Raw genomic sequence first — 21,262 nt, 5'->3', positions numbered from 1 at the left:
TTTAGGTGCCGAATAGTATATTTAGTATAGAATTCCTTGGAATCGGAGAAATGTTGGCCTTAGATAATTAAGGAAAAAAGCTTAACTCTGAAGTTGTAAGGTTGAAGTGTTAGAACAATACAGTATTTAAAGAATCTGAGAAATTTGCATAAAACCATCTACTTTTAATAAAATAATTGTCCAATAGATATCAGAATCTTTCCACTTGGTGCTCTTTTTTTAAAGAATGGAATGTGAAGATTATGTTTATGTTATAATTCGTATTTTTAAAAAAACTTTTTAATTCTACATAAACATTTAACAACATATATAGTATATGTTTCTAAGATTAAATTTTTTTAAATTAGGTGTAACACTCTTTTGGCCTAGAATCGTTCAGTATTTCTGTTTTATCCTTCTGACCTACCTGCATATGAACCTACTGGATTGTAGTTTTACTATATTTCTAGGTATTTGATCTTTCAAGGGACACAGAGAAAAATAACTTGAAGGAGGAGAAAGGAAAATTTGGTGTGATGGGAACTAGGTCTTTTAGCCATATTTTATGAGATGAAGTTGGACAATTTTTGAAAGGTTTTTGTTACTAATTCTTCTGCTATAACTTTTTTTTCTTCCTCCCCAGAGAACAAATAAAAAGAGTTAAAGACTCTGAAGATGTACCTATGGTCCTAGTAGGAAATAAATGTGATTTGCCTTCTAGAACAGTAGACACAAAACAGGCTCAGGACTTAGCAAGAAGTTATGGAATTCCCTTCATTGAAACATCAGCAAAAACAAGACAGGTAAGTAAAACTGTAATAAATACAAACCTCTTCTCTGCAGACTATTTCATGTGATTTTAGTCATTAATCATCATTTACTATTACATATTTTAATATTGTCATTTGGGGCCAGGAGGGCAAGAACATTAATACACATACTTGATAGCATTATTGTTATATCAGTTGATATAATTTGTCAGTTTTTTTTCTATTATACTAAAATAGGAAATGAAACAATATTTATTTGGTAAATGTTCTCTTAAGGATGTGGGAGGCAGCCCTTTTTACTCCAGTGCCTGTGGTATTATTTTTGGCTTTGGTTTCTTTCTACACTGAACTTTTTTCTTCAACTCAGCACATCTTATATTCAAGATTCAAGAAATGTGGGAATTTTCTTTTTTTTTACTGTTATATTTATAAAGTCAAAGAACAAGGAAACAAATTTTGAGTTTCCTATTTTAGAAGTGCTTTTAAGAGTATTATGTCGTATGTTTTCTAGACTGAATTTTGTTGTATTTGAAGAATTTTACTCTGGTAGAATTTTTGTAAGGATTTATTTATTTTTGAAGAAAGTTTTATTAAAGCAAGAGAATATTTAAAAATTTTTCATTTACTGTGTTGTTCTGATAAAAAATATTGCCAGCTTGGTCCTGAATTTTTCAAAAACTATCTTTATGTTAAAAGTAGCTTTTTCTCTAGGTAAAATAAAATAATTGGTATTATTTAACCTATTTGTATGAAATAAGAGTTTAACATATAGAAAAAAATCCTAGAAAGGAATATGTAAGGTTATGATGGGATACTAATATGTTCCACACAATATGGAACCTTTTATGGGGCCTTGCCATATGTGCAACTATGAGCCCAGAAAACCAGTTTCATGGAATTTAACTTCATAATGCTAGAAGCTGAAAACTGATGAACATCTTATTACATGGTTTAACTGACAAAAACACACTCTAGACCTTTCACTAAATTTTATAAAGGGGGAAATACTTTAAAGTAAACCATCATTCAGCTAGTATGTATGTCTGTTTCCCTAGTGGAAGATCACATGTACCACTTTCTAGTTGTGCAAATTTGATACACAGTGGAAAAAAAAAAAGAATTCTATTTTAAGTTTTCATTTTGGGATTAAAAGCTGAATTTCTGGGGTGTTTGATCATAGTATAGAAATCTCATTCTAAAATCTGATTTATAAGTTAAAGAAATATTTGGTATATACATTATTTCACTTTACTTTGGAGGAATTAAAATTTCATTCATATCATTCCCAGGTCCCAAAGACTGGGTAAAGGTTTGGTTTTCGTCTTCTTTGTACTGGTCTTCTCTGACTTTGATTTCCCTTAGGAGGTACTCAGAAAACATGATTATAGTGTTACAACTTTTTCTCCCATTTGCGTATGAAAAATTTTCAGATATATAATTGAAGGAATTTTATTGAAAACATTTACAAACCTACTATCTAGAATATACCATAAATATTTTATTAACTTGCATTATTTGCAACTTTTAAAAGATACCTTTTAGACTAGCGAACATGTTAGTTTACATTTTCTAAAGAAAAGAAAAAAAATCTAAGGGACTTGGCCTAATGTTGTAAAGGGCTGCAAATAAAGCAGTGCTTCTCATACTTCAATACGCATATGAATCAACTGGGCTTCCTACTCAGATCCAGATTCTAATTCTGAATTAGAATTAGGGTCTAGGTTGAACCTGTGATTCTGCATTTTTAGCAAGCTCTCAGGTGTTGCTCACTTTGGTACGTGGGCTACATTTGCAATAGAAAGGCAATAAAGGGCAGTAAAAGGAAGTCTTGTTATTCCTACAGTGTTGCCCTCCCCTTCTCATTCTGTAAGAGCCTAAGGAGCTGTATCTTCTTTCCTAGTTGTATGGTTACTACCTCAGAAGTATTGCTTATTCTTAGTGTTTGATGTTAGTGCTTTAACATACCCCAGCATCATAACTAATCAGAAGAATACCTGGTTTCCTTTTAAAATAGATGTTTAGGTTTTATACTGGTTTTGTGGGGGGGTGGGGGGGATAGGGAACGGGATATAGTATGTGTGATACCAGTGGATTAACTTAAATTTGCTTTGTAGACATTTTTTATGGATTGTTAAAATATAAGGAATACTTGTACTTTATTTCTTAACCTTCTGTCACTCAGCTTTTCTTGTATTTAAATCCTGTTTCATTGATACTGTTATGTAATTTATGTTGCTAGATTATAATCAGATATTTAGTTTCTGATCTTTGATTTTTTTCTCTTTATTACATGGACTTGTTGATTTGTCTTTCAAAAGTTTATTCATCTTTCTCTGTTGAAATTAACTTGATATTTGCATGCTTTTGGAAGACTTTAAAGAGCTATTCCAAGTAACTGAGAAAATGATATATGTAAATTTCCATAAATTTTACATCCCCAGATTTTGTGAAAATTTGAAGCCCTATTTTCTGCAGTGTTTTATTGTGCATCTGCTATTTATTATTCAAACAAAATAAATATGCTTATCCTTGTTGCATTTAATCAGCAGCTACTTGCTTCACGCCCTAAGTTTTGGTCTTGAGCATGAACTTAAAATACAAACAACAGAAAGTTATATTCAAGTCAGCAGGAACAGGACATTCATTTAGAACTTTTGGTAGATATAAGTCAGGGGCTGGCTGACTTTTTCTGCAAAAGGCCAGATGGTAAATAATTTAGGCTTTGTGAGCCACAGGTGGTATCTGTTGCATTTTTTTTCTTACAAACTTTTAAAAATGCGGAAACCATGCTAAGCTTGTGGCCAGTACAGAAGTACAGGCGGTGGCTGCACTGGGCTTGCAGGTTACAGTGTGCTGGTCATTGACCGTCTGGGGAGCTGTGTTCTTTGACTAGACGTGGGAAGTTAGGTCAGACTTAAATTTTACAGGTGAACATTAGTAATTTTAAAGTAAAACATGTATTCTGTGAAAGAGAAATAGTTTTGCTATGGCTTTTTTAAGGTAAGGGTTGCAGACTATATATTTTACCAACTTAATTAGTTTCTTATTTTAAAAAGCCCATTATATGGCTAGAATATGATAAATTCTATTTTTTAACCATCATTTTAGTCCACATCCAAAAGGCCACTGGTTTTTACTTTCTGCCAGTATGCTGTATGTGGCCCCTATGTTCCTAGTGTATAAAGACTGCTACCTGGTTCACGTTTATCTGGGCAGTTACGAGGTGACATTTTCCTGGCCTCTTTGGACAGTGCATGGCAGTGTTGGCAAAGGCTCTTGAGACCAAAACACTGACACCATGGTAATGAGCTGTGTGTTTTCCAGTCTGCTAAAATCAAAAGTGGGGAGCATTCAGTAAAGTGGATGACAAAAGCAGAATTCTCTGAGTATCTGCCACTCGCGATTCAGCTTTTTGCTCTCTGGACATCTCAATTTGAGCATAAGATGAAAACTTGTTTTATGAACTTAAAAATATTGAGTGATTAATTTTCTGTTTTTTGCTGTTAATTTCTAGATACTTAAAATTAATTGTTAGAAGACCTCCATTAAAGAAAGCTCATAAGCAAATAGTTTTCACAGAGCAAACTTAACAAAAACACTTCCTTATATGCCATATTTCTTTGTTTAATAGTAGTTGGGTTTGTGTACATAAGATCAGTATTTTGAGCCTCAGCTTTTCACGAGTTAAAAGTAGGTAAAACAGTTACTGAGCAGCTGCTGGGCACCCACTTTATAGCCTCCCAAATAATGATATTGTTGCATTTCAGTGGCTCCTGAGATGGGTTATCATTGGGCAAGGTTTCTTTCCCGTTCAGCAGAGTGAAGTTGCTTTTTAGAATACATCTTGTTCCCCCCATTCCTCTCCCTCAAGAAGGCTAGTATTCTTTCATCTGTCTACAGTTTGGGTATTTGAAGTGTTATTTATTTCCTTGAAAGAGTTTTTGCAGATAATGAGCCATTCAACTGGAACAAACGCTTGTTTAAAATTAAATGGCTTAGTGAAAGTGTTATAGGCACCAGGTATAGAATGGTGTTATTCGTTTGTTCTTTCTCCTGTACTGGGAATGCTCTATTTCTATAGTCTCACGGTATGTTTTCAGATCATAGCTGAGCTGAAAATATTGTCAAATCTCTTGATTTAAAAAAATTCACATTATATGAAAAAAGGCGCTTTTGTTCCTACATGTACTTTTGTTTCAATTGTAATTCTTAAAGTTTTGATAATATTAACATTTGAAAATGAGTATACTTGGCAACAAGCCATGTTCTCAAGAATAAATCATTACATGGCAGTTAAGACCTTAGGAACTACTCATAGTGGGTATTAAACATCTGTTTTGGCTGCACTTAATCTTCTAAAATTACCTACAAATTTTGGAATATAAAACCAGTGTTCTGTGCCACTGGTTTAAGATACACAACAAGGATCAATAACGTTCTCTTGATGTCAGTATGACTTTAAAGCATATTATCAGGAAATAAGTAATTAAAGTCTGAGGAAATATGGTAAATAAATGATTCTTTAAAATCTAATTTAAATGTCTTATTAGTAAAAATGAGAAATGATAAAAGTCACTCTGGAATAACTGTTTCTCAGTGTTGTTAATTATCTTAACCTCTGAGGTCCTCATACTGAATTCTTGGTGGCGGGTAGTAATCATTTCTTTTTAATTACTGGCTTCCAATTCTCTCTGCATTGCTGGAAACAAAAATCATATATTCTGGCATTGGTGATGGGGATGTGCACACTTAAAAAGTAGACACTTTCAAACTAATTTTAGAAATAAGTTACCATCAAAATTTGCTTCTGCTAAATTAGTAGAGGACCAAACCCCTATTTTACCCCATCATAGTGTGTTTCAGTACTTTTACATTGACTTTGTGACTTTTTTAAAAACACAAATAAAAGTTTATATTACTGAAAAATATGAGCTTTACCTGGTTTATATATATATATATATATATATATTTTAATTTCTTACATTGATTTTCAAATTGAAGAGAATCATTTGTGAAAATATCTTAAATACATGCTCATGCTTTACGTTTTACATGCTTTACTAGAGCTATTTTAACACTTTAAATTATTTCTCTAATTTAATCATGAGGATTTCTGATACATAATTTTTAAGGACTTAAGAGTAAAACAAACCCTCTCCTTGAGAATTAATGATAAATATAAAATATTAAAAATTTTGGACACAGGTACAAATGGCTATCTAATTTAAAGTACCAACATATTTAATGATTTCAGAAAATAATTGGAAATTTTAATTTTGAAGTTGGCTTAGCTAGCAAGTTGATTAAATTGATTCCATTAAAAATAGGATATAAAAATTTCCTTGGGCTATCATGCGTTTTGTATTGGATAGCTAAATTAAAAAAAAATCATGAAATGGTATAAGTAACCTGAGCGGTACATTATAATATATAATCAACATATTATTTAAATCCCTACTTCTTAACTGAAATTTTTATGAATTTTAAATTAAAATTTTACTTTAAAGGTAAATTACTGAGTCCCACTGAAGCAGTTCTTAATATATTCTTGAGATTTATAAAAATTAATATACCCTGAAGAATTGAGGTCCCCTTTTTTTCTTAACTGTTGCAGGCAGTGGATGTGCAATGACTTCAGCATGCAAAAATTAAGCCTTAGCTGTTGGTTTACTTAAGTTAATACTTAAATGGCTGATTCTCTGTGCCTAATTGAATTTAAAATTACAAACCATACTTTTGATACATACTAGTTTTTTAGGTACTGGGTCCATTTTATCACGTTTGGTTCATAGAAAGAGTGCTGTTACCAATCCCAGAGAGCTAAAATGTGCCAGTCCCCGTTGTGAATCATTCATTCTTAAAATTAAAGGAACAGTTTAAGGTCAAAATTAAATGCGTAATAAAATATACCACTGACATCTTTTCCTAAACACGTCTTTCTTTTCAAAGAATGAGCACACATATTTAAGTTAGTCTGTACAACATGTAGATGAATATTTGTGTGCATTTCTCTTTTAGATGCAGGCTTCTAATTTGGTGCTGATGTTTCTCTGGGCAAACCAGCAGTACAGTTATCGGAACATTTTGTCCTCTCAGCTACCACCTAATTCTCTAGACTGGAGAGGACAATAAAACCTTGACTGAGCCCCAGACAGCCATATATGATTGTGTTTGTTGTCATAGATTTCTTTCCATCACCTTGGGCAGGAAAAGCCCCCTCTGCCCCTTCAGAGTATTTAAATTGGAATAGAACGTATGACCAGTATAGTTGAATATTGTTTTAAAAATTAATTTTTAAGACATTTCAAGATATTTTCATTTTCTGGTAAACGGTCCTCATTCAGCATTTTTATTTAAATAATGTAGTTCTCCATCCATAAAGTCCCAGTCCCAGTCTCAGTTGTGGGCCCTGGAAACTGACTGAACAGTGTTGTGATTGAAGATAGGACTTGATTCCAGTCTCTTGACCCAGCTATATTTTGAGGTATTTTGTGCGTGTGTGTTTAAACAAAGGTTAAATATCCCTTTTGCACCATTTTTCTCCTCATTCCTCACTCAGAGCAGGGGGGGGAATCAGTGCTACATAAGTCACTTGTTTTCCCAAAATCAAAGAACTACTTTAAGTCTAACTTCAGTTTAGGCTTTGATTAATTCCAGAACTAGCAAACTAAAATGACTGCACTAAGTTGATACATAGGTTCCTAATTTAAGTTTTTTTTTTTTAATTCTAATCACATTACAAAATAAAACTGACTTTAAAGAACAAACCAGGATTTAAGCCCATATTTTAAAATTGAATCCCCAGTTTCATTCAAACAATCTGATGTCTGTTTAAAAACAAATTCTCAAGTAAAGCTCATAATTTCAAACTTCTTGCACATGGCTGTCCCAATAAATTATTTTTACCAATGAAACAGACTTTAAAGAAAGTTGTGTTTTACAATGCAGAGAGTGGAGGATGCTTTCTATACATTGGTGAGAGAGATCCGACAATACAGATTGAAAAAAATCTGCAAAGAAGAAAAGACTCCTGGCTGTGTGAAAATTAAAAAATGCATTGTAATGTAATCTGGTAAGTTCAGCATATTAATTTTGGCAGAAAGCAGGTTTTTTCAAAGGTGACAAAGTAGTAACCACCTTAGAACTTACCTAGGTGTGGATTCTAATGTGAAGTATTAAAAAGTAAGAAACTTGTAGTTTGTTTCCCTGGTTAACACATTTATTTTTAATCTAATGGGAATTAATAATAATTGAGGCGTTTCTGATGACCATAGACCATTAGATGACCATTGTCACAGGGTCTAGAGAGAAGAAATGTGAGGAGCCGTACAGAGGGGTCAGGTGAATGGCCCAGAAGGCGGGAAAGGGCCACTCTGACGGTGTGTTTTTCTTTTGGACATTCCACAAGCAAACTCCTGTTCTGTCTGTGCTTTCTGACTCAGTGGCATCGTCACTTTTTTACCCAAGTGAGAAACGTGGCAGTCTTGGGATGATTACTAAACCCCTCTTTTTCACCCCCATCTGGAGGCAACTACAAATCCTGTTAAGATGTTACATTCTAACTTTAGTTACATCATTGGTTCAGGCCCCTATGAGGTCTTGCTGGCACTGTTGTAACCTCTTACTTGGTTTACCTTTTGCTGCCTTCATTCACAGTGTAACCAGAGAGAGATACTTAAAAGAAACATCATTTTCTTATCTTTAAATCTAATCACCTGTTACTATAGAGCAAAGTCTCAAGTTTCATAGCGTATATATTGCTCCTAACACCTTCCTCCCTCTTCAGCCTTTGGCCTTTTCTCTAAAAACTCCTTGCCTGAAATGTTTTTGTCCTTATGTAAATCAGTACCTCGTTATTTCTTACCTTCCCTTGAGTCTCGGCTGTTGCTCTTGTTTGGAAAGCCAGTGTTCTTAGCTCCTAGCCTTCCTGATACACTTCCATGATTGTCTAATCTCTTGTTCTCTAAGAATCTTTCTTTCAGCCCCATAGACTGGGCATAAAGCTCTGCCTGTGTGTTCCCAGTATACTGCTGGTAACTGCTCCATGCTCGCCATGTTAAACTGAAATAACCCCTTTTATATTTGAGTCCTGTACGGTAAGAATCTTAGCCAGAATCATATATTTTTAATCTTTGCATGTCCATGGCCTAATGAGATTCCTGGCACACAGTAGCTGCCTAGTTGGATTTACTGAGTGAAATTTCTCAATTTCCATTGTTAAACCAACCCATATTAAATTTGGTCTTGCTCAGAAAATATTTCACTGAATTGATGCCGTAAAGTACATGCCAAAGCTTAAGATTTTGATGCATATTATTTGTAACATGTAATGTTCTGTGAGAACATGAAATAAAATTATAGAACATCATTTATTGTACTGATTAAACTAAAGGTTGGTATTCTTTATGATATGAGTTTAAATTTTGAAGTAATATATTTTCCCCAAATATAAAATAAACATCTGAATAATAGCCTAAGTTCCAAAAGATACTATGTGGTATACTGATGAACTAAACTCAGAAGAAACAAAGCGTGACTGGCATGAATTTTTATTGAGATTTGTGAATGCTTAATATTTTTTGAGTATCACTGTGTAAAGCAATATTTTAATTTAAAAGTTGTGGTGAAACAACACCATGATGTAGTCTGAAAAGTAAAACATTTAAAAATAATAGTAGGCGTGACCAGATTTAGGTGATAGTTTTTTTAAATTCTCTCCTCTTATTGTCTTATTATTAGATGATTTTAAAAGTAGAACTATTTAGAATAAGCTTTATGATTTAGTTTTTATTTAAAGCAAAGGTGAAAGCATATACTTTTCTAACATTTCTGATTTGTGCAGACTACGTTGTCAGTGACTGTGGTCTGAATGTCAGATTGTTGGGCATGATGAACCGAGTCCTTAATTTTTTCAGTGGATATGGATAGCATCTACATAAAGAAAAAAGTACTTGGGTAATACTTAAAATTTTAAACAAAATATTTTTACAGAATTAATTTGAGAAAGGTAAATATGTACAAATTAGTTTCTCTTCATCCCAAAATGATGAGTTTAAACAAAATAATTGTCTTTTATGTGTGTTGTGAAATGATTAATTCCCACATGAAAAAAGGCATTCAATGCCCTATTTTAACATTTCCCTAATCATTGAAGTCATTAATTTTAGTGAGATTATATAAGAAGGAAAGTTCAGTGCAATATGAATGTAAAGTATTTGTCAGAATCTTAGAAGGTAACATTATCAGATTCTGCCCTCATTGTCTCCTAAATACTTATATATTGTCTTCACCTTAGGCTGTGTCTTCTCTATACCCGTCTCATGGTTCTTCATTTTATCTGCTTCCCCATTTTGGTACCATTGACATTTTTCTTCATTATAAAAGGAGTTGAAATGGGGTAGACTACATAAGGATGTGTGATCAAAGGGAATTTGTGAGGGTAGGAAACTGGAGGAGATCCTCTTTTATGATTCCATGTCATTCTAAGAGTTTATAATTATAAATTAGGCGTTGGTGAGCTATCAAATAATTACTCTTTATTATATCATTGGAAGTTTTTTGCTCTTTATATGTGTGAGGGTTAGCATGAAGGTTTATATAAAGCCTTGACTGTATTGCTGATAAGCTGTCTGACCACTTTTCCCCTCTCCTTTGAGTGAAACAGAAGCATATGTTACATCAGTAGTGATACCAGAACATGAGTGAGTGCAGTCTGGGGGCTTCGTTGGGGACTTTTATTCACTGGTATTTAAACCAATAATGCTGGTGGCTCTCCTACCACTATTTCAATGTGAGCAAGCCTCTCATTCCCATTCTGTGTTTAATTCTTTAAAAATATTGGTAATACTTTTCTAAATTTTAGATCTATTGTGAAAATTAGTTAAATGTAACTTGAATGAAAATGCCCTGAACTAATTTTGTTATTATTTTGAAATATTAATTGTAGAAGATCTTAGTAATGCAGTAAAGGAGAAATGATATATCACTGTTAAATCTTCAAATTTTAAATTATTTTCAAGATAATATATAACTTAATGAATGTGTTTATATTAATATTCAACAGAGGTGGTTTAAATGAGTAAAAACCCAGTTTTCATTGCTCTTAAAGTGGCTTGATTTATACAGCTTCATTTGGTGCGTGTTTGTTCGTAAGACTCCCTCTAGTGCTAGGTTTGAAAACATTATTAGGTTAACAGGCTTTTTTTTTTTTTTTTTTTTTTTTTGATACTACTCAGTTGAAAGATTTTAAAATATATACAGGATCAAATTTTTCTTTAATTTTTTTATTTTTCTTCTATATTTAATTTGCTTTTTAACAGTGGTATGACAAGAATTGACTTACGTATGGATCTTACAGACCAGTATTGCAGGGTTAAAATCTGCTGTCCTGCTGCCACTTTCAGAGTGCCGTTTCTCATGTTGGGTATGAATGATTAGGTTGAAAATTATTCTGACTTGAAATCACTTTTAGCCATTGTTGACTTAGATAACTTGCTTTGACCACAAATAGATGTAGGCCAAAATGACCAAATGGAAATTTCTTCAAAGATACAGCATTTGACTTTACATGGCAAACTTTTGAATACTTAATATACTAAATAAACAGAAACTTAAAAAAAAAAATTTTAAGATTGCCTCCAATTTGGCAGAGGACACCACCGTTAAAATGATGTAGCTCCTCTTCCCACAAAGAGAGGTATCACATTTTTCAAGGTAGTGTGTTTTGTGTTGTGGTCACTGGGAATTTCTCATATCAAAAGTATATGAATTGAAACTAATGCCTTAACATATATTATTTGAAAACTGAAAGCATATTATTGTTTACTTGGTAATTATTTAAATTTAATAGATTTAAATAAGTATGGAACCAAAGCTCAAACATTACAGTATTTATGAAAACAGTACATAGTTGCGTGGGCTTATATCAAATGTCTAGAAACTCAGGGAGAATGGAGTATAAATACATATTCACACAAATACATACATATTTTGGCCACTATGGAAAAAATTAGTAGCAAATTAAGTTCTGGGAAAAAGTCATGTGTTAACCATGTATAAGATTCTGTGCCATTGACTTTAGTGAAAATCAGTGTTCCTATTTATATAAGCCAAATATCCATGAAGACATTTAAGAATATATTCAGTCGCCTAAAGAGAAATGTTAAGTATCCTTTCTCAATATTAATGTTTCCATTAGTAACATATCCTTCTGTTACCTGTACACCCCAAGCCATCCTGTATATTCACATTTTAATACTTGTTATTTGTTTCAGGGTGTTGACGATGCCTTCTATACATTAGTTCGAGAAATTCGAAAACATAAAGAAAAGATGAGCAAAGACGGTAAAAAGAAGAAAAAGAAGTCAAAGACAAAGTGTATAATTATGTAAATACAATTTGTACTTTTTTCTTAAGGCATACTTAAGTAAAAGTGGTAATTTTGTACATTACACTAAATTATTAGCATTTGTTTTAGCATTACCTAATTTTCTTTCTGCTCCATCCATACTGTTAGCTTTTATCTTGAATGCTTATTTTAAAATGACAGTGGAAACTTTTTTCCTCTAAGTGCCAGTATTCCCTGAGTTTTGGTTTTTGAACTAGCAATGCCTGTGAAAAAGAAAACTGAACACCTGAGATTTGTCTTGGGGTTTTTGGTGCATGCAATTGATTACTTCCTATTTTTCTTACCAATTGTGAACTTTGGTGTGAAACAAATTAATGAAGCTTTCAAATCATCCCTATTCTATGTTTTATCTAGTCACAGATATGAATTAATTACTAATTATAACTTCAGTTGAGATTTCATGATTGGTTTTACTGAAACATTGAGGGAACACAAATTTAGGGGCTTCCTGTAGATTCATCTTGTTGGCATCGTGTCCTACGGTTTCAGTTACCCTTAATGAATGTAAAGTTATCTTGTTCACAAAGGTTTTCTCCTTCTTTCCACTGCTACTTGTCATGGTCACATTCCCCAAAATACTATATTTTTTCTATAAAAAGGGAAAAAATGGAAAAAAAAATACAAGGCAATGGAAAATATTAAAAGGCCATTTACTCTCCACCTTAGATAAATTCCTATAATACTCTGAATAGCTTTCCCTGTTAAGGCAGACCCAGTATGTAATGAGGATTATAACAACCATTTGGGGGCTATATTTACATGCTACTCAATTTTTGTAATTGAAAAAATTTTAATGTGTAAAAAATTCTCATAGGAATTAAACATAGTCTCCCCGTGTCAGAGTGCTCTTTCTTAGCATAACTTTTAAGTCTTTTCTTGAACTTCAGTCTTTGAAAATGGTTTTAACTCTGGTAGTGATGTTAAAGATTATTTGGGCCACTTAGCTTAGTAGGTGTTAAAGAGACCGAGGTTGCAAGGCCAGGCCTTGGGTGAACCTTTGAGCTTCACAGAGTTTCACAGGATGGACTGCATCCCTGTGGTCTTCCAGTGTGGGTCAAAAGTGGGAGCCAGGAGAGAGCTTGGATAGCTCAGCAAGGTACATTCTCGTGTGGTAGTCCTACTCAGGAACATCACTTTTATTTAAAAAAAAAAAAAAAAACAAAAAAACCCAAAACAAGACAAACCATTATTTTAAATGAGACTTTAGGGTGGGGTGACAAGATTTTAATTTTTTTAAACAATGAAATGTTTAAAAAGTTTCAAAATCTTGAGTATTGGCTCTGGTTCTCTTAACACCGGCTAAAGTAACATTACATAAACACTTCACAAGTTTGGTCCATATTTAAGAATATCTAATACTTATAAAATAGATAAATTAATGTTAACAAAATGATTCTTTCAGTGCATTTAAAATGTTAACTTATTGTAAAATATTTGAAGTGAGATGGTGTATCGAGGTGAAAATATCACTGGACAAGGAGAAAGGTGACTTGGATTCCAGTTAGGTGTCTTTCCCAACAGTGATCTGATGGGCAGATCACTTACTGTCTGTTTCTTCATGTTAAAAGAAGTCATCTCCGAGGCTGTATCTAGCATTACAACTATGTGATTTACATTCAGTTTACATAAGGGTGTACCTGTTTGTCAGTCTCAGCACGGTCTGTAACTTTTTACCTGTGTTATCATCTTCAGTACCAGTCTTAGGCAAAATTGTGCAAGAGGTGAAGCTTATTTTTGAATATCCATTCTCCAGTTTCAGGACTTCTCCCATATTAGTGTTGTCTTGCCTGCCTACCCTTCCACATGCCCCATGACTTGATGCTTTTTCTAGTTCTAAGTCCCCTAACTTCAAGATTTATTGCTGCTTTGGGTGTCTTCATGAAGGCTTCCCATCAAGTCATATCAGAATGCCCTGTATCTTATTTCCGCAGGCTCAACATAATCTGACAGATACCACAGCGGAATTTGACCTAATCGCTAATTTTCAGATGGTGGCTGTAGCAATTGAATCTTGATCCTTTGAACATCATCTCTTTGCTGCCTGGCCCATTAGTGACTAAGTAGGCATTTTCATACTTGCTTGGAGTAGACAGAACCCTATCCAGTGGAAGGAGAATTTAATAAAGGTAGTGCTCAAAGAATTCCTTACACCATCTGCAACTAGGACTAGCCCTGGTAATAGTGATACATTCCATTGTTTTAAAAACTAAAATCTTACAATGAATCAAAGATACTTTAAAATTTAATTCATACAGCTTACTTTTTAGCAGAACTCATTTATTCAGCAAATATTTGCGTGCCTACTAGATGCCAGGCTCTGCACAAGGCACTGGGGATATTACAGTGTCTCCACACAAGGGACATAATCCTTCAGTAGTGCTTATATTCTAGAGGGGTCTCTTGGTGAGGCCCTTGGCACATGACCCAAGAGAACATAATGCATATTGTAGTTCTGCAAAGAAAGGATTGGTCTCAAAGGTTTCTTTCAGTTCTGAAATAACTGTTTTGCTCTGATTCCAAACTTTAATCAAGCAACTTTTTAAAATTAAGTCAATCAGTTTACTTTATTGTTTTGAAGGAGTAAATTTGATTATATTGTTTATTTTGCATAAGTATGTGATTCTATTGGGGCAGTTATAGAACAAATTAAGTTGTATGTCAGATAGTATTAAAATTCCCATGTGTGTAATATTCTAGTTGGTTTCTTTGTCTAAGTAATTAAAACAGACTTTAAAAATTAAATATTGAATTCTAAACTAGTGGTGTGTATCTGGGTGCAAATAAACAGATGCCTGAACTAATTCACAGAAAAGGAAACTAATGTGTATAAATCAGCGTGATTTCTGAAATACTACACTAAACTACAGGTTAATGGATCATTATCTAGGTAGGGTGTTAAGACCTAATATAGTACCTCCTCTTGTTTCTACACAAGAGAAAGAAATGGCCATATTTCAGGAATTGTAGTGCATAGCTGAGGGGATTTTTAGGACTCTTGAATTTTTGATGTAGCTGGGCAATTTTTTTTTATGGCAGTGGTAATTATTCTTTATTATGTGAATTTTGAATGGTCTAACAAAAGGTTTGTTTTTGTAGAGATTTTAAAAGGGGAGAGAGAATCCTAGAAATAACGTTACCTAATTATTACAGCCTTAAAGATAAAAATCCTTGTTGAAGTTGGAAAAAAAATTGCTAAATTACATAGTTTTAGACATTAACATGTTTGTGGAAAAATGTAGCAGAAGTGTGTAGTATAATTTGAGTGAATATTCCCAATTAGGAATTCTAGGCTCTATTTTAACTGAGTCACACTGCATATACGAATTAGAACCTAACTTTGTAGGTTATCAGAATCTTTGCCACCATTGCACAATTTTGTCCTAAAATATATAGAACCTTTGTGAGGCATGTTAAGTTGCAGTTTGCACAAGTTCATCTCATTTGTATTCCAGTGTTTTTTTTTTTTTCTTCTAACCATGTTTTTCTAAACAATATATACACATTTAGGTTTTTTGGTAGGCAATAAAAACTGTCATTTCCATTTGTCAAACAGAAAAAATTTCTTGATTATGTATTAAATGATTTTTAACTACCCATTAGTTACTTTAAGCTGAATAACTTTGGTGTTAATATTGGGTAGCATGAAATCTACATTGAGAAACTGAACAGCATACAACTGATAGCTGTAAATTCCTTCATAAAATGAAATTTCTTTCTTTCTAAAGAAGATATATTCACATGAGTTCTTGAAGAATAGTCATAACTAGACTAATACTTGTTTTAGTTTAATAGTTTTAAGTGCCTGTTTGGGATAATAGGCAATTTTAGATGACTTTAGGGAAAACAGAGTTATTACCTGCAGAAATGTCAATTACAGAAGGTCCCCTTCTCTATAGAGCTCAAATGGGTTATGTAATGTTTTATCCACAAGTTTCCAATTCCACTGTCTTGTGTTTTCATGTTGAAAATACTTTTGCATTTTTCCTTTGAGTGCCAATTTCTTACTAGTACTATTTCTTAATGTAACATGTTTACCTGGAATGTATTTTAACTATTTTTGTATAGTGTAAACTGAAACATGCACATTTTGTACATTGTGCTTTTCTTCGTGGGACATCTGCAGTGTGATCCAGTTGTTTTCCATCGTTTGGTTGCGCTGACCTAGGAATGTTGGTCATATCAAACATTAAATTTAAAAATGACCACTCTTTTAATTAAAATTAACTTTTAAATGTTTATAGGAGTATGTGCTGTGAAGTGATCTGAAATTTGTAATATTTTTGTCATGAACTGTACTGCTCCTAATTATTGTAATGTAATAAAAATAGTTATGGTGACTATGATAGTGTGTATTTCTTGATGGAAATTTGAAACATTTGCCCTGCAGTTGACACGGGACAGTTTATAAGCCACAGACGCTACGGTGTATTAGTAAATCTTTTTTGCAACTCGTAAGTTAGATATATTTTTTGTATGTGAAAGGTGCTGTGAACATTATGCAAAGGCTTGAAATCTTGTTAGGTTTAGGCCCTTTGCCACGTTAACTCATGTAGATGTGGATGCAAAAGAAAGAAATCTGCCTTTATGACAAAAAGAACAGTATAACATTATTTATTTTTATTAAAGAAGGTAATTGATACACCTTGTTTTAGGGCCCAGAGGGAGCCAGTAGCAAAATTAATAATGGAAATAATTAAATAGGTATATATGTAATGCCAACTGCTGGCAGGCTATTTTGAGTCCAGAAGTGATCTTAACTCTCTATACATATTATTTTAACTGCACCGAAATCATTACCAGATGCTATTTCTTTTCCAGTGAACCTTGAATACGTGCTATTAATGTACCAAATGGGGTTCAGAATGAGGAACTCCCTCAAAAGTTGAGAGGAATAAATTTGTGAGAAATCATTTTGCTTTACTTAAATGTGCATTAAATGGCATTCTCTTTTCAGTAAAATGAAGGGGTAAGAATAACTGGCAAAATTTTATTAACTAAAAATTAAGTACATTGTATTGTCATTCAAAATTGGATACTCATCAATTTTTAACTGGTAGTCAGCTACATACGGCTAAATTGCTATTTTAGTATAAAAACTGAGCATAAAGGCTACTGATAAAGCTCTCATTATGTATAGAAGTTGAAACATATTTTAGTTCATTAAGGCAGCTCAGGTATTTGTTACACAGTGTGTATCTTGACATTTTAAATAAGAATTATTTTTGTAGTATCTGGGATATATGAACAGCTGGCACTGGTTTTCTGTCAAATTAGAGTCATAGGGATCAGTTAGTATCTGAATAATAGCGTTGTTTCATAGCTCTGTATTTCCTAAGGAAGTATAATGCTTCTAGTTCTTTCATTACAAATTTGCCCCGTCCAATAAGTTCTCTGATCTTCTCTGGGTCCTTCACATCTTTGTTTTTAAGGAAAACATTCTTCAGACGCCTTTTAAAATAGTCTGCTCCTTTTGGATAGTCTCGTCCAAGATACAGCAGCTTAAAAAAGAAAGATTACGTATTTCTGAACAGTCTATGTCATACAACATTTATAAAATTGGCAACACAATTACTTACATTTTTATAAAGATTCAGTACTTCTCCTCTTAAAGAATTAGCCATTTTCATTTATCATGGAAAGCATCCACTTTTATATATAATATATATACCTAAAGAAAAAGAAATGTTTTTACAAATAACTGCATTGTAGTCTTAAAGAATCAAAGAAAAAAGATTCTACATATGGGGAAATGGTACCTTTTTCTTTCTCATCCAGTAAATGTTACTGAGCACTTTGACATTCCAGGCACTGAGGTGTAGCTATGAACATGTCAGGTAAGATACCTGTTCTCACAGAATTATGTCCGAATTAATGCCCGTATGCTTCCCCTATTTACTAATAATGTGAACTAATTCAAGTAACTAGCGTACAGTGTAGCAGAACAACTTTTTTCTGAGTTCATTAGTATCAGCTTTCATGCAATTTTCTGTTGTTTTCCTCCAAATTGCTGTTTTTCTGCTTTTATATCACTTCTGAGCTTTCCTCTAGAAAACGTAATACTTTTCTGTCCATTCTTATAAGTGAAAGGACAGAAAAGTTTTTTAAAAGATCTGTATACATGGTTGCAGCTTAGAGACGGAGCTTCATTGAGGATGATGTGAGTCGGCCCTTTGCGGGAGAACCTCTGATGTCAGTATCTTAGGCCGATCCTTCTGGGCTGGTCAGATTCGTCAGACAAGTCTTCCAAACTTCTGAGGATTTGCTAATTCAACGTTAAGAAGTGGAAGAGGAATCAGGGTTTGCATACAACACTGTACACCCAAATTCACCTAATCTTCCAGCGTGGTTCTCACGTACTGGGTATGCCTGCAACCCACTCCAGAGACTAGTGTTTTGTCCAGAAATAAACCTCCAGTCTTCTGGGAGTGAGGGGTGCAGTCACTTAGAGGTGGTTCTCAAACAGTTTTCACGTAATCCTCGCTACCTCATTCTTCATTTCCAATTCCAGTGGCCCTGACCCCAGTAACTTTGAGAATTATGCAGTATAAATTGGCTTTTCTAGTGTGCTAGGTCACATTTGTTTTGCAGCTTCCAAGGTTTTATTGTCATCTCTTTTCATTTTTCTAATTTATATTTCTTTACTGAAAATTCAGTGGAGTTGTGGAAGGGAGTGAAATTAGATGGGTGTATTTAACCAGCTACATCAACACCTAATTTCATTTTTAAAACTTTTTGGGGTGGGGGGCTGAAAGCCATTTTTTGTGTGGTTTAATTTTACTGAAGAATGATTCTTAAAAGCCTTGTGCTTTTAAAATAATTAAGTTAAATCTACATTATAGCTTGTTTGATTCCTGGCAAAGAGCATAGCTCTGTTTAATTCACAATTTGTAATTTGTGAAAGCTTTTAGAGATGTGGCTTAAATTGTCCTTTAGCTGTTGCCCTTTCACAAATTATGCACAATAAAGGACCTGCCCAGCAAAATAAAAGTAGCTGCTGTGACTGAAGTAAATTTGTCTCATTCTTCGATATGTTAATATATATGAATTTTTAAAGTTTATATTATATTGCATGCCGACCTTCAGGCCTTTATTTTAGCCTTCAGGAAAAATAGGTTTTCCTAGGTTCACAACTGGTGAACAACTTCAATGCAGCAGGGAACTGGGCTTGCTCCTTGACCCTGCATAAAGTCGTGGAGATTACTGTTCTTTGTAAAGAGCCAAAAGAGTTAGGGACTGGGAGAAGTCCCCATCATTCTGAGATCTTGGATGGGGGCAGGCATACAGTTCACATCCATAGCTCTTTCCCAGTGACTTGTGGGCTAAGGATTTAAGCCTTAATCAACTCCACTTCTGGGTTAAGTGAGAACTGTCATTTCACTAGAGTTTTGGTGCCCAAAGCCCTGGTTAATCACTCTTCCCCATGAAGTTCAGACTTGATTCAAACAGAATGAAGCCCATTTCCCCAAAGTAGTTGAGTCTAAAAAGCTTCACACAAAAATCTATCCCCAAACACTTGCCAGCACCAAAGGGCATGTAATCCGAGAGGTGGGTGGCAAGAGACTTTGTCCCCCAACGCTGGTATACTGCTTGGTCTAGGCCTACCCGGAAGCCAGATTATACAAGAGAGCTGAAAGGAGATGGTTACATATGGCAGGGGTAGGTACTGCACCTGTCTGCAAGTAGAAAAGAGAGACGAGGAAATAGGCTTCTTAACGCAGCTTGTAAGGGGTACTAGAGGACAACCAGGCTCACTGGGATAATCTCATAGCAGCGATCCCCTAGAACACAGCCCAGCCTGTTCTCACACATCCATAGCAAATCCTCCTCCCTGGGGGGAAGCTGGAATGAGAACTTGAGCAAGTCTCTCCCCTAGAGGCCCACCATTTTAGGTAATTTGTGATTACCATAACACCTCCTTATCCCCATCAGACTTGACTGAGGTTTTGTATCATATACATTGTAGTTTGGCTGAAAAACTAACTTAAAACAAAAGCTTAGTTCCATACCAAACAGCTTCAGAACTCTATATGAAGTCGACGTTAAGATGTTTTTATTTTGCTGCCAGAGATCTGGAGATGAGATGTCATAGCTACCACACAATCTGGATTTCTGGGGAGAGAGTAAGTAACACTTTAACCTACAAAGACCAGCTCAGCCAGCAATGTTTATTTACTAATACTACATTTAGTCAACGAAATGGGAAGGCATAGCACACTATAAAACTAGATGTCAGACATGAGAAATGGTGCCAGTTATTTTAAAGCATTTCTTGACAGAGTTTAGGTCTAAACCCATGGAGAACTCAGGCTTTGGAAGGAGCTTAATTTCTTAATCACTTAATTTTTTCCAGTTTCCCTGCTGGTGTAAGTTGCTAGAGTTTCTTTATGTGGGTAGACTGACATTCTTGTGCTATCGGTTGGTACAATGAAAATGTGACCTTGACCTTGGGCACATAACTTTAGCAAGTCTTTCTGGGGCTCAGAAACCTTCACACCTGTAGGTATAATTTACCCAGGAATTGCCTCCAACCATTACCACTTCTTGTTTAGAGCTCCTAGAAAAAAAACAAAAAAACAAACGGCATACACCTTGCCCAGACAGTAAACAGAACTATGTCCAGGGAGAAGAATCCGAAGGTCAGTTTCAAAATAACCAACCCTCTGGAAGCCAACTTATTTACCTCTTTGTCTAAACCGCCAGCCGAGCCCCGCCCCCGCTGGCCTGAGCTGCTGAGGCCCAGGCCGCCGGCCCGGTATCCGTCACCTGACCCAGCTCTGTGGCCGGCGGCCCCCTTCTCGAAACCCGCACAGGCCTCGCCCCAACCACTCTAGGGAAATAGGAAGACGGACTGTCAACGTTGGAAGACGCTTACAAACCCTTTCCCACAGCCGGTGGTCCTCGCCCAGAGCAAACTTCACCGCCTCCACACCCCAGGACCCGGAAAACGGAATAAAACGCCCAGGCGCTGCACTCACGCACTTTCCGGCACGCCACAGCCGTAAAATCCTCCGGCCGCTCCGACTCCTCGGTGCGTCCGCCGCTGGGCGGGGCGGCCGTGGGCGTGGGGCAACCTATCAGGGGAAAGGGGCGGGGCGCCGTCCGGAAG

The 21,262-nt window shown here is 34.7% G+C and overlaps 2 protein-coding genes across 19 annotated transcripts in view; one reads left to right on the top strand and one right to left on the bottom strand.

The window, feature by feature from the left end:
* The window catches only part of KRAS (KRAS proto-oncogene, GTPase), a 36,643-nt gene extending 20,144 nt beyond the window's left edge, over positions 1-16,499 (top strand). For 2 of the 4 annotated variants that reach the window (XM_074357401.1, XM_074357402.1), the window contains exons 4-6: positions 623-782; positions 7,698-7,821; positions 12,023-16,499. In XM_074357401.1, coding sequence (XP_074213502.1) covers positions 623-782; positions 7,698-7,817 — 280 coding nt within the window. In that variant the 3' untranslated portion in view covers positions 7,818-7,821; positions 12,023-16,499. Of the gene's footprint in view, positions 1-622; positions 783-7,697; positions 7,822-8,047; positions 8,049-12,022 lie in introns of all 4 variants that reach the window. The other 2 variants (XM_074357404.1, XM_074357403.1) reach the window with 2 other exon arrangements.
* A 252-nt stretch (positions 16,500-16,751) lies between these two features.
* Positions 16,752-21,232, bottom strand: ETFRF1 (electron transfer flavoprotein regulatory factor 1). 15 transcript variants are annotated; one of them, XM_045510315.2, is made up of 5 exons: positions 21,033-21,184; positions 20,163-20,265; positions 17,913-18,418; positions 17,733-17,824; positions 16,752-17,654 (listed from the first exon to the last, which is right to left on the bottom strand). In XM_045510315.2, exons 4-5 carry the CDS (start codon positions 17,781-17,783, stop codon positions 17,442-17,444), a joined length of 264 nt encoding a protein of 87 aa, XP_045366271.1. In that variant the 5' UTR covers positions 17,784-17,824; positions 17,913-18,418; positions 20,163-20,265; positions 21,033-21,184; the 3' UTR covers positions 16,752-17,441. The 15 variants fall into 15 exon arrangements, with proteins under 15 accessions (XP_045366271.1, XP_074213510.1, XP_045366268.1 ...); XM_074357409.1 differs by having other exon boundaries at positions 17,733-18,418; positions 21,136-21,219; XM_045510312.2 differs by lacking the exon at positions 17,913-18,418 and having other exon boundaries at positions 21,136-21,219.
* Positions 21,233-21,262: the final 30 nt, after the last annotated feature.

The sequence above is a fragment of the Camelus bactrianus genome, chromosome 34 (assembly GCF_048773025.1).
Source record: "Camelus bactrianus isolate YW-2024 breed Bactrian camel chromosome 34, ASM4877302v1, whole genome shotgun sequence".
In the NCBI taxonomy this organism is placed as follows: Eukaryota; Metazoa; Chordata; class Mammalia; order Artiodactyla; family Camelidae; genus Camelus; species Camelus bactrianus.
Note: the sequence above shows the minus strand (reverse complement) of the source record. Positions and strands in the feature narration are given on the sequence as shown.